Below are 12,896 nucleotides of genomic sequence, written 5' to 3' on the forward strand. Positions count from 1 at the left end.
CATTGAATAATCCCATACCGCTTACGCTCAGTAAAGCATTTTATTCTAGTGGCCACTTCCCCAACATCTCCGGTATTCAAATGAGAGGGCCAAATGTCATGGGTGTCTCGACGGGGATAACAGATATCGTTGAGTATATAAGGGAGCAGTTAGGTGTATTCTGGATGGCGTGGGTGGAGCTTTATATTACTGGGTTCTCCCCTTTTCATTTTCCACCGCGGCCGATCTGGGGACGAGTCGATACTTTTCACGAGGACAATATATCGCATTTGTCGGGGCGTGACGGCCTTGTGGCCCTGCGGGATAGGATTTCGCACCGCAATACGGTCCACAATACACCTTATACCCAAGTGATTATACGCGTTCACCCGCCACATTTGAAGTGGCTAGCTCAAAGGGAGTTCCAAATCAGCGACAGGCTGTCTAGATACATATGGACACTTGCAAGTTTTTTTATCTCATCTGTATGTACAGTACTCTTCGGTTCGTTTACCGTCCAAGAGCTTGACAGACATGGAGCTCATTCGCTATGGCAATTAGAGTGGATTTGTCTATTTTCACTGCCCCCCAGACTTGCTCTACCTTTGAGTTACATTAATAAAGCCTAAGTTAGTGCGCAATCGGCAAAGTTTCACACAATTGGGACTGCTTCATCGGTACGAATTCTATAAGTACTAGAGTCTGCATGGTACAATAACGTACAAGGCAGGAGGTAAAGTCGATAGACTTGAAGTTCAGGGAGATGTATTGAGAGTGCCTTGGCTCACATTATGCCAGCCCCGGGGCTGCACGGAGTGAGAAGCATTTTTACTTCAAAGAATCCTGCAGAAAGCGTAGATATCTATAGAACAAGAACAGAAGGTAATTTTTGCTTGAAAAAAAAAAAAAAATGTTTACCTGCACTTTTAGCCATTTCGTGAAATTGGGAGATGAGCGCGTGAGTGTACGAAACTGGCCAGTTGGTTGGGCTTGCAAACCCCGCCTCCGAAACCAGGATTTTAATAAATTGCGGCTTTGAAGTGTGATACTGAGAAGAGATCCTTTTCATATAGAGTCAAACACTATTCAAGGTTGTTTTGCAGTAGGGAGATGGAGATGTGAATGTACAGAACTGGCCAGTTGGCTGAATTTGTAAACTTGCCCACGTCGGAAAACCAAGATTTGATTAAGCAGCGGCTTTGAAGAGTGATACTGGAGATAAATCCTATTTGATAAATTTAAACACTAGTCAAAGTTGTTCTGTGCAATAGGGAGGTGGAAGTGTAGATGTACACAACTGGCCTCGCATCGCAAACCAGGATTTAGGTAAACTGCAGCGCATGTCATGAGTCTTCAAATTGCTGGCTAGTCTAAGGATTTGGCTCAGGATCTTGTTTATGTCTTTCAGACACGGGCACAGATCAAGTACTGTACGTATCACCCAATGCACCGTAATCTCTATCCGGTCGCTCTGTGGGTTTTCGTCATCTAGTACAAGTGTCGCACCCATGGCCCAAAGCGAGAGAGCCAGGAGCCTCTTGCTATTCTACGTGCGGCCCATCTTCTTCGGCAATCTCCAAAGAGACGTGAAGACTCTGTAGGCTCCCTTTCTTTGATTGCGCACGCGATACATGGCCTGGGCCGAGGGCAAACAATCTCCAAAACCAGGCGTTCAGGATCAGGACTTGTAACCACAACATACGGAACCCCATTGTCGGGGAATGCCATCAAGATAGACATTCTATGCCAGGAGTGTGTAGGGAAGGAAAGGTATTGGAAGTGCCTAAACGTTGCCCTCGAGTTTGTAAGTCCCCGTAGACATGATGGTTGTAAGGAGTGAGCGCTGTGCACGCATCGGCGTTTGCCTGACAACCACACGGACCGTCCAAAGATGGTATCCGAGGAGATACTTCTACTTTTGGCCTAATACAGTTCTCGATTGCCGCTAGTTAGTTGCGTTGTACGGATGTCACAGACAGGGGAGGCATTTCTGGATATCCTCACCAGCCCGCCAAAGTTGAGTCAATTCCAATGTGCCAGAGACGGTGAGATTTTAGAAGCGTAGACCCCCTCTATTCACGTACTGTGATAGTCACACGCTGCGAAGAAACCCATTCTGAATATTTGCATTGGGATGACGCAGCCAAGACAAGATGGCTCTCTGTGTTTGAGAGCTCGATGAGGTGTCTTCCAAACATGGGACGGTTATGAGAAAGGCCCAGCCCAAACCTATATTGGTGAGAGGAGAAGATAGCGTCGAGCGTGAACACCACTCTGTACCCCAGGCATATAGGCACCGCGTGAACGGTCGCGAATAGGCCAAAATTCGTCAAAATCACCGACATGGTAGCGTGTTGGGTGGCTTCAATTAGACGGCGAAAGGTGTGACTTAGATTAAGGAAACGCCACTGTAGAAGCCTGGAGGGCTGGAAGGTTCAAGGCTACCGTTGGCACAAGAACTCTCATCTGCACCTCGCATTTGTTTCGTTGTAAAGAGCCTGGCGTTTTCCTGGGTACCATCTAAGCTTAAGTTGATAGGCAAGGCTCGACAGTAAGGTGTCTTTCGTTATCTCCACCATTGCCTATCATTCTGCGACTTCGGGTTCTTTCTATGCTTTGAGATGAATGATGCCAAGGAAATAGAACGAGAAATCAGCGCCGACCGGGAAGCAGCACATCTATTGAACAATTTCAAGCCCACACTCCGCGCGTATCTTCCAACTTGAAATTTCGACCGCGAGCTACCAATCCGCGAGGTCTGAAATGGACCCTGGGAGAATGGGAGCCCTCATTCACAATAGGGGTCTTAAGCTTCCCTGGCATCATTGTTTGATGATCTATCATATATTATTTACAAGCCTGTCACTGCATAGCAAAAGGAGAGCCCTCAAAGCAACACACGACTCGAGAGTAGCTGTCGGAACAAAAGTCTTCGGGGAACGCTCCACGACAATTTAGAGAATGAAGTTTTAACAACTTATGCCACAAAGTGCCAAAATGTTCAGATCGAATACAACCCATCAGCGCAGCGGCAGATGGCCCATGTTCACTTGAAAATCACATCAAAGAGAAGGATAAAGCAAGGCTAATTACATGTGTTTTGGTTGATAAATGTAGGATTCTTTCGGATGCTGCCTACAGTTTGGTCCCAAGTTCATGGGAACTGGATGGGGCAGGCGTAGTTTATTTTTAGAGCCGTAACTATACATGAGTAGGTAACTCATGATGGCTTCTTACCTGTTTCGTATTATACAATCCAACCTCGGACGACTCTCGACTCTTTAAAAACGGGAACAATCACATCAAGAATAGCGTATCATGTGATTATGGTTTGAGAGAGCGTCTCTATGTCTCTGACATGGGAAGGCAATAATGATTGCCACTGTACTGCGCCACTTAGGAGGTGCCGTCAATTCAGAGGTCAATGGTCAGGTATTTTCGCACATGGCTCACCTACCCGAGACAGACCTTGAGGAGAGAGATGGCTAGATTGATAGCGGAGCGGCCCTGGGTGTAGAGCTTAGACGTCAAAAGCGGTGGCATGTTTGACATCAGAATGCCTTGCTTTCGACCCCAATTGCGCAACACAAGGTGACCTTTCCGAAAAGGAACGTCCTGTATCTTGATTTACGTGAGTACCGATGCTTTGTCGACATGGTGTACGGAAGGCAGAATTTACCTGAAGCCAACTCTGTTTGGACCTTGAAATCCGAGGGATCTAACTCTCTAAAGCAGTGCTTCAAGTCAGGATTCCTGGGATGGCTTCCCTTCCTCTTCGAGCCCCTTGCCGACTATATTCCTCCCATCCAACCACCAAAAGATCTACCGCCGGAGAAGTGACCGTGGCAACAGATCATCACCGGCGTGTATGGCCACCCACCCACCCGTCTTGAAGATTCATGATCGCGACGGAGTCGTGAACTGGAGATTCCGACGCGACAATGTTACGCAACCTCTGCCAGACGATATTCACAAATGTCCCTATGCGCACGCCAACGATGCGACCGAGCTCAAATATATGAATAACGGAACTAGTGTTGATGCCATCTATACTGTAGTGACCTTGCCCTCGTTATCAACCATCCCGGGCCCCCGACAATCCAGCCACCGACAAGCTTACTACGTTTGCACTTTGCAAAAGAAACGACGTTCTATGGTATTCGCACACTCCTGAGCCCCTACCGAGTAATCTACTTGCTGTGGGTACCACTGGTCAGCGAGCCTGGGATGGTAGTCTTGTCTATAACGCCCGCGCCGCCAACGCCCTTTTTGCAAACCCTCTAATTCTTCAAAATATGACCGGCCTACGTGCTATACATCGCTTGGTCTGGGATGAACAAGGACAAATGCTATGGGCTACTGGCATGGATGCCGCAGCGGACGGCACCGATCAAGCCCCTGCTTTTGGGACTATTGTGGGATACCTGGGAGTTTAGAACGGGTCTACTTTTGAAGGACGATCGCTACATCTATAAACTACTCAAGGCATATCTAATCGAAGCTGAATGAGGTATGGGATATCCCTGGTGGGCTGGATTGCATGATCTAGTACCTCTCCCAGGCCAACGGAAATTCCTTGTATCAGAAGACCGCGGTCTGCATGCGTTCGATACCGAAGCGGGTCAACTCACAGAGCATTATGAGAACGTCACCCATAAATATCTACCAGGGTTGGAAGTCACAACCGGTGATCGCCATGGGTATGCTGGTAACGGGAAATGGGAGGAGCTGCCCCAGTCGGACCTCAAGAGTTTTAACATTGCCCCCGATGGTAGTTTTGTCTACGCACAGTCTGTACAGTCCTTGTGGATTAAGATTCGTGGGTTTCACACGAGTCTGGTTGTTGACAGCAGGAGGCGAAAGATGATTATTGGCGATGAGATCTACCGGCCGCGGTGGTTTGGAGAACTTGATGGTTGGTCTAAACCTTGAACATTGTGACAATTGCTTCCGGCCACATCTGGAATGAATGACTGCGTATGGTTAGTGCGCTCCAAAAGCTCTGGAATCAAGGCTGGCAGATGTCTTGGAATCCATTCGCCTCTAGTTAAGCAAATCATTAGATACATTGTTCACCACTTATCCACCGTAAGTACGCATGGCATCCACTGCGTGGAACGAATCAGCAAAGGTGACACAGCAGCAAGGGAATTAAACAGTTTTTCCGACGCCTTTCATACCATCTTATGCTAATGCTGAGACACGAGTGCGCTTTCCCAGCACAGGTAGTTACGTTTCAAGATCCACTAATAAGAAAAAAGAATACCTTTATCGCGACCAAGCCTTTGAGCTGTACTAATGATTATTTGAATTGCGTGTGGAATACCCTCACTATCATTCAGTATTCGCCGTCCTGTCAACGCCTCTTCGCTTGTTGCAAATGGGCACTCGAGTTGACCATCTGGTTTCTAGTGAACAAGCTCTTGCTCGAAGGAGATTCATTCAGATGATAGGAATTTGCTCTGAAGTATTTGGCCATTGCGTAGGAAGTTCGTACGATCTCCGTTGTACACTCCATGGGATCCAAAGCGAAGCGCTGCGGGGCCAATATCTTAACATTTCAAGGAGCTTGACGGAGCTATATCAAAAAAAAAAAAAAAAAAAAAAAAAAAAAAAGGATAGAATAACCCAACTCCTGCGCCAGTGGTCGGTGCAACAACCAAATTGGAGTTTTTCCGCAAGACTCGCTCAGCTGACGCACTGCTTGGCCCTCGATTACCCGATCATTCGATAATCAATGACCGAATGATCCAACATGCCCTTGTCTGCTGGTCACGCTACTATTTGAGCTACATAGCCTGCTGATACTCCAACCCTGAGATGGGGAAGTAATATATCCCAAACAGGTCTCGCAGGAAACGACAGATAGTGTCTCCAGTGATTCTTACATTACGCGATCAGGCACGTTTCCAACGAAGACACATGAATTGCGCTATAGGTCCATCATTCGAGGAAGGCGTACCAACCACTCGGCGGTAGCCTTTGAGCACAAGTCCAGTATACATATAAGACCGCTCCCCGTCACCGATCGTTCTGTGACCCCGTCTAATTTCCAGTCAGATTCCCGACTCCAACTTGAAGCTGCAACCATGAGTCCGAGGCTCACCCTCGTCGCTCAAGGTCAAGCGACTAGACCCGCCTCAAGACATGAGTCGAATTCACCAGGTCAATCACCAACCAGCTCGTCTTCAACACAGTCGTCTCCATTCCCGAAAGCATTATCATTCCAGGATTTCCTCCGCCAATTCTACAGCACCGGAAGGTGCAGATCTGTGACATCGCCCCGGCATGCAACTCCGCCAAAACTAGACACGCTCCAGGAGTCTCCGCTGGAGCATTCGATGGATTTCCACAGACAACCCTAGCTCACAATGGAGGGTCCGTCGAAACGCACTATTTTTTCTGACTATTGTTCACTTTGGGGCGTCTCCGCACTGCCTTCGAATTTTTGATACATCGTGCTTAACATGCAGTACGGGTATCTCTGCAGCGTTGACCATGATATTTGCCTGGGCACAGTATATGGCTCTTGGGCTTGCTTGTCTACGCACCTGCAGTAAACAGCAAGGGCCATGATTGGATGTTGTACTAGTCTCCAAAAGTTCGTCGCATGCTATGTTGGAAAGTAACGTGCTTTCAATATATTTATAAGCTGTAGCATGTTAGAAGATTGGCCAGGAGCAACGCCCCCATTCCCAACCAAAAAGGAAGAAATGCAGGTAGCACTCCGGACCACCCACTAAGACAGACTAATTTGCATGTCGTTGTGGAGCAGCCATAATAGTTAACACCATCCATGCCTTGATATAGCCTCATGACTGCTTCTATTCTAAAAACCCAGGAAGCGGATGAACATTGGCCTTGAGTTCTGCTGTACTTTTGAGGCATGCCTCGGTACATTTGCTACTTTGACCCCAGTTTTCTCAAGGTGTATGGACATTTTCAATATGTATATCTAACCGACTCGGGCTATATATGACTGTTCCATTGGAACCGGCCGCCTCAGAATTTCCTAATCCGAGCGAACCGTTCGACTGATGCAGTCCGATAAAAGAAGATTTGCGGCAGGCTATTAGGTGGTTCTGCCTGATTCGTGCTCACCTGCAGCCCCTACAGTTCTGTATTGCAAGGACGTTTTATAATCCGCAGAGTCTGGGTCGCTAGCTCGAGAGAGAATAATCATAGGGGGACTAAAGAGCCTGTCGGTAGAAGAGCTATCATCGGAAAAAATAAAGTCTGGCTCGAAAGGCAATAGCCAGGGAAACCTTGATTTGTTTGCGCGACTAGTCACGGCAAATCTGGCACTCATGTTCGATGCGGTCAGGTCATCCAGTTGTAGACACGAAGGCCCCAGGCGCTGAGCTTCGTCGACAGAACATTGTACAGGAGACGGATAGCCCATAGGTGCATCGGTACCGGAAACCCGTGGATCGTGCGGTTCAATTATATCCCTGGTGGGGGCTCAACGCGAAGACAGTCCATATGATCTTTGAACACCTCATGCAATCCCTTTGCAGAGTCTCGGGTGGAACAATTGTTCGCCTCATTGTTTCCTAATAATTTCCATACTTCATTCAATATGCCTACGAGGATCATATCTTCCAGGTACGATGAGTGAATCTGTGGTCAACGCTGAGGCCCCCTCCTATAGACGATGCTATTTCTGGGCTAGTTCGGAGTTCAACCAAGTCGAATCCAGTTTTGGTTGGTGGCGAGATCATAATCAAATTGGTCTCTTCATGGGTGACTTATGTGTCGACGTCCGATTTGCATGCCAGTCACAGTCACATTGGCCTTTTGACCCTCATAGTCTTCCGTGCCTATCATTCTTCTCCTGCTATTCATCCACGTTATCTGACTTTCGTCTTTCGTCTTTCCTGCCCCGCTTGCTCGCTCATCAGAACGCGATTGACAGCAGAACGGAATCAACCATCGCCTTTGCAATGGGGAAGTACCGGAAAATCGGAAAACTCGGAGAAGGTATGGGTTTCTGACAGGGTTAGTGACACTGACACCATTCCAACTTACGCCCTAGGCGCCTACGGTACCGTCTACAAAGCCCGTAAGATTGGTCGTACAAGTCAAGTCGTTGCTCTGAAGAAGATCCAGCTGAGATGTGAGGATGAGGGTGTTCCTAGCACCACCCTCCGCGAACTGATCCTCCTCAAGGAAATGCATGACCCCAATATTGTCCAACTCCTGGACGTCGTCCACATCGATGACCACAGGCTCTACCTCGTCCTCGAATTTGTGGATATGGACCTGAAGAGGTACATGGAGTCCATGTTGACGGCAAACCCGAACCGGGACGATGCAACGATCAAAAAGCTTATGGCACACCTGGTAGAGGGTGTCCGATATTGCCACGGTCACCGGATCCTCCACCGCGATTTGAAGCCCCAGAATTTGCTGGTTGACCGCCAGGGTAACCTGAAGCTGGCCGACTTTGGCTTGGCACGAGCATTCGGTGGCCCACTGCGCACTTACACCCACGAGGTAAGGTCCCAGCTCTGGCGACCGACACCATCTCGACGTCCTAACAGCTTCATCACAGGTGGTTACGCTATGGTACCGTTCTCCTGAGATCCTACTGGGAGATCTCCAGTACTCGACTGGGGTCGATATGTGGTCAGTAGGCGCTATCTTTGCTGAGATGTGCACTCGCAGGCCGTTATTTCCAGGGTATTCGGAGATTGATGAGATTTTCAAGATCTTTCGGTATGTGTATCGTCTTTGCTAGATTATGTCCATACACTGATCGCTTTCTCTTCGCAGCGTACTCGGTACCCCAGATGAAGAGGTTTGGCCGGGAATTACCTCGTTCCCTGAATACGAAGTCAGCTTCCCCAAGTGGAAGCGACCCAGTACGCCCATCGTGTCCAGCCTGGGGCCACACGGTTTGGAGCTGCTGGAGGCTCTGCTGGAGTACGACCCCGCGCATCGGCTTTCTGCGAAACAGGCCAGCATGCATCCTTACTTCGGAAACGGCAGCTCGTACTACACAGGCCATTCTCAGCGCAATGCATATCACTAATTTTGTATTCTTGGGGTTTTATCGTGTTTATTGGTGGGTAGCAATTTCTGTTCTGAGCCAGCGTAGCCCTCCTTTGGCCTCTGTTTCTGTGTATTCTGGCCATTCCTATTGGAACATCAGATAGTTACGGCGATATAAAAAAGGGCTCAAGATTTACGTTCCGCATCGCGTTTCACAGGTTTGACATACCTACACTCATTTACCGTACCGTCGCAACACTCAGATGTGCCTGTATTTTGACTTTCGCCGGTGGCCCGTTATAATCAATGCGACAGCAAATTCCACAAGTTGGTGGATGCCAGCAGATGGCAAACTATTGAAATAGCCCTCCAATAGCCCTCCTGAAACCCCTTCGGGAGGGATTTCATTACTACATGGAGATGAACCCATCGTTGGTAAAATGTAGAGGGAAATTCAGCCGTAGCTACTAGCAGGCCCGGTTAGGTCAACTCTCACCGCTTTTTGCAAAGAGCTCACGACGATTGAACAGTTGATACGTGCCTAGCTGCCTCAAATACAGTTTTAAGAGTTTCAATCAATATGTTTGTCAGGACCATGTACGGTAGGTGCCGAGTCATGTTTCATGTAGCCGTACCTCATTTTTCCGGCACCCGACAGAAAGGACCAGCGATTTCAGTTTCGCACTCAGAGTCTCACCACGATTTATGATGCGTAATTGATAGTGACTGATCTCTAGGGTGCGTTTCTGGCTGCCTCACGTAGCATGGTCAGTTCAGGTTAGCGGCGGGGCAGTGGTGGCAGAGAAATGCCATATTGCGTGACGATGAAGCGATAGGGATGTTTTGCCGAAGAAAAAAATCTTAATATATAAGCCGACGTCGTCCCTCAGTTTCTTTCCAGTGGGAGAAAAAATCCCCAACTATCACACAATGAATATGCCTGGAAGAGGCCATTATTCAAATCCCAAGCACCCCGGTGCTCCAGCGTCAGCCCAAGTGACTCGCGCCTTTCCTCTTACATGGGGAACATCAACGAAAGCCCCAGCAAAACTGGATCGGCCATTACTACTGAACAAATCACCAAAGTATGTCCCAGGGACTTGGTATCGAGGGCTTTCAGGTTCTAACCTTCCAAGCGTGGTCAGTGTTGAAAAGCGACCAGGGTGGACTCCATCATGTCGATTAGTGACCTCAGGCGGCCAAGTACAAACTCCAATACCAAACCGAAATCTCAGGCCTTATTGTCCGCAATCAGTGCCGGAAAAACGTCTGCCGTCATTGCGAGATATACTAGGAAACTGGGTCCCCGAACACAGCCCAACCTACGGAGCCAGAATACGGCGTGGCTGGGTGCGAACAAACAATGCACCATCAGGATACAAAACAGAGCGCATGGTTGGAAATCCGTCGCCGTTAAGGAATGGCAGTCACTGTGACTAGCGGGAAGGCTTCCGGATGTTTATCACTATATGATCTCTTTCTCTGCCAATCTACCAACGGCCCTATATCATTTCCGACGATCCAGATCAGGCCATAGGAAGCTACGTAGTATTGACAGTCGGCCCAAGTTATAAGCTCTTGATCAGAGCTTTCTCATCCGTCTATGTAGGGAGTTTTCTCCTGATCAAATTGTTTGCGCTATTTCTTTTATTTTTTTTATTTTTATTTTTATTTTTCATATTTAGTGAAAGCTTTCACTACGTCGCAATTTGCCATATCCAGAATACATAATGCCCCTTGCGATTACTCTGATAAAACGCAATAACTATCTTGGTAGAATCATGACGTGTGGTGATGGTCATGTTCAACTCAATGAAGTCAAGGTACGATGATGGCTTGGCTGTCCGACTGGGACGCATTAATCATGCATATCAACCGGCTTACCAAACGATTTTCACGTCAGTGGGATCATGGCCTGATGGTACTACGGTGCCAAAATACTGCGTTATGCGTTGCCAATCATTACAGTAATTCCTGCTAGACCGTAACACCAAAGTGCGTATCACCCTATCTGACGGCCTTCTCATGGATGACGCCTCTATCCTACTATGAGGCCGATAAAAGGAACTCTTCCTAGTCGCTCTAAATCGTCTGTCCATCGCGTAAAAATTCGTCAACGACTGGCTTTTCCTGACTGCTGGCTTCCGTTTTGCTCCTCTTGCTCCTCTGGAGCCACCATAGACTTTGCCTACCAGGACCTCCACAGCGCTAGAGACACTCGGTATGACTTCTGTTTAATCCATGTTATACACATTGGCTAGGTCGGCGGCAGAGTCGTGGAGTTTCGGCCCGCTTATAAAGGACCATTTCTCAACTTTGCTGTGAATATTGTAACGATGCCGTTTCCGGTCGACAATTCATTGTAGTTAAACCACCAGGTTCTTCTCCTATGAGTATGGTTGCTTTCTCTTCTTGCATGTCAACGGCCACTCGTCGCATCTGCCGAATAGGTGGCAACAAGAGTAGTCTAAAGGAAAAAAGTTGTGTCATCGCTGAACTGCGCCAACTGCGACTCCTCGATTGGCTTGTTGGATTAAGCTTGTGATGTGCTGGCTTGCGCTTGACGGTTGGGTTTTGGACCCAGCTAATCATATAGTCTGTATTTACGTTATGCGTAGAAAAGGTTTGCAATCCACAAGGATTATCAGATTATTAAAATCGATCCGGCGAGTAGCTTCGAACCCGGGTGCAACAGCGATGGCGGGCCATTTTTTTTCTTAACCTTCGATCTGTCAGATTCATCGCCGGTTACTACAGCCCTTTGATCATCCCCAAGCGCAACCTGCCACGATACCGTCCATTGGGTATACTTCATGGTCGATCAACTCTGGATGGCCTGGTACGGTAGATCCCATAGGAGAGGAAGAGGACGTGGCCCGGAGCAGCGAAGCAGTCCCTAAGGCTTAGGGCTTGTGGCTCTATGATACAGTGCGCAAAGTCCGGGATAACTTTCCCCCTCCCTTTATGGTCTCTGCAAGCAAACTTCTGTATATACGCCTTGCTTCTCATGACAACCCAGGTACAGTGGGCGACAGAAACTAGCGCGGTTCTTTATGTATATATACACTTCCAGTTAAAATCATTCTCGCGTCATATTTCTAAATTTTCTGACAAGAGCTTGATCCGAAGCTCTGGGTATTGACTGTATTTTGATTCTGGAATTTTCCACAATGCTTTTTTGTCCCCACAAACGAAAGGTGTTTCCCATGAGTCAAGGGATTGACGAAGAAATAACCATTCTCGCCCCAGCTTTCCAAGAAGCGTGAGCGTACCGACCCTTTCACAACTATCACTCAAGACCAGGAAACCCGTCACCGAGCCCTGACAGCTGGCAAAGGTCGAAAGCATTAAGATCGGTTGGGGGATTTGAGTTGGACACCACCGTTGGATCTATGTGATTGGGATTCTTTTCTAGGAGTGAATTCAGTTGCTCACACCTATGAAAACATAAGTCGGCGAAGTGTGCTGTGAGGTGATCATGCATACTCACATGAGCGCGAGCTTGTTACACGTTTCTTGGAGCGCATTTTGCACTTTCTGCATATTGTTGCCAGTGTCGCTGTTCAAGCCTAGTACAGATTCAATTGCCTTTAAACGGGCTTCGATTCTGTCGGATTCATCTGACCCGTGGGCTTGGTGACAAGGATTCATGATACGTCCTTGTGGTCTCGGCCGAGTCACTCTTGGGTCATTCGGTCGGTTTGGGGCAAGCCCTAAACGGGATGAGAATGGAAGCCGGGGCGAGCTCCCCTTATTGTAAGTTGGCAAGGAGTTTAAATTCAATGTTCCATTCATCTCGAGCTGTGATTTAGATCGTGAGAATAGAGACGGTCCATGGAGATCTCCGTGGTTTGCTTTAATAGATGTAACACATTTGGAGCCTTTGCTCCAAATTTAGGACGCACAAAACAGGAGTGCAGTAG

General features: G+C 48.0%; 4 protein-coding genes across 4 annotated transcripts; all 4 read left to right on the forward strand.

The window, feature by feature from the left end:
• Window positions 1-3,633: 3,633 nt before the first annotated feature.
• N7508_011144 (uncharacterized protein) lies at window positions 3,634-3,819 on the forward strand (the record flags this gene model as incomplete). Its single annotated transcript, XM_058469204.1, has 1 exon — window positions 3,634-3,819. One exon carries the CDS (start codon window positions 3,634-3,636, stop codon window positions 3,817-3,819), a length of 186 nt encoding a protein of 61 aa, XP_058314182.1.
• Window positions 3,820-3,847: 28 nt separating this feature from the next.
• On the forward strand, window positions 3,848-4,415 carry N7508_011145 (uncharacterized protein; the record flags this gene model as incomplete). Its single annotated transcript, XM_058469205.1, is given in 2 exon segments — window positions 3,848-4,135; window positions 4,155-4,415. 2 exon segments carry the CDS (start codon window positions 3,848-3,850, stop codon window positions 4,413-4,415), a joined length of 549 nt encoding a protein of 182 aa, XP_058314183.1.
• Window positions 4,416-4,491: 76 nt separating this feature from the next.
• On the forward strand, window positions 4,492-4,911 carry N7508_011146 (uncharacterized protein; the record flags this gene model as incomplete). The annotated part of the gene is made up of 1 exon (XM_058469206.1): window positions 4,492-4,911. The coding sequence occupies one exon, from the start codon at window positions 4,492-4,494 to the stop codon at window positions 4,909-4,911; it is 420 nt and encodes a 139-aa protein (XP_058314184.1).
• A 3,011-nt stretch (window positions 4,912-7,922) lies between these two features.
• Window positions 7,923-9,013, forward strand: N7508_011147 (Cyclin-dependent kinase 1; the record flags this gene model as incomplete). The annotated part of the gene is made up of 4 exons (XM_058469207.1): window positions 7,923-7,959; window positions 8,015-8,475; window positions 8,534-8,697; window positions 8,755-9,013. The coding sequence occupies 4 exons, from the start codon at window positions 7,923-7,925 to the stop codon at window positions 9,011-9,013; spliced, it is 921 nt and encodes a 306-aa protein (XP_058314185.1).
• Between the last annotated feature and the right edge of the window lie 3,883 nt (window positions 9,014-12,896).

This window comes from Penicillium antarcticum (assembly GCF_028974205.1).
Source record: "Penicillium antarcticum strain IBT 31339 chromosome Unknown utg000010l_segment0_segment0, whole genome shotgun sequence".
NCBI lineage: Eukaryota > Fungi > Ascomycota > Eurotiomycetes > Eurotiales > Aspergillaceae > Penicillium > Penicillium antarcticum.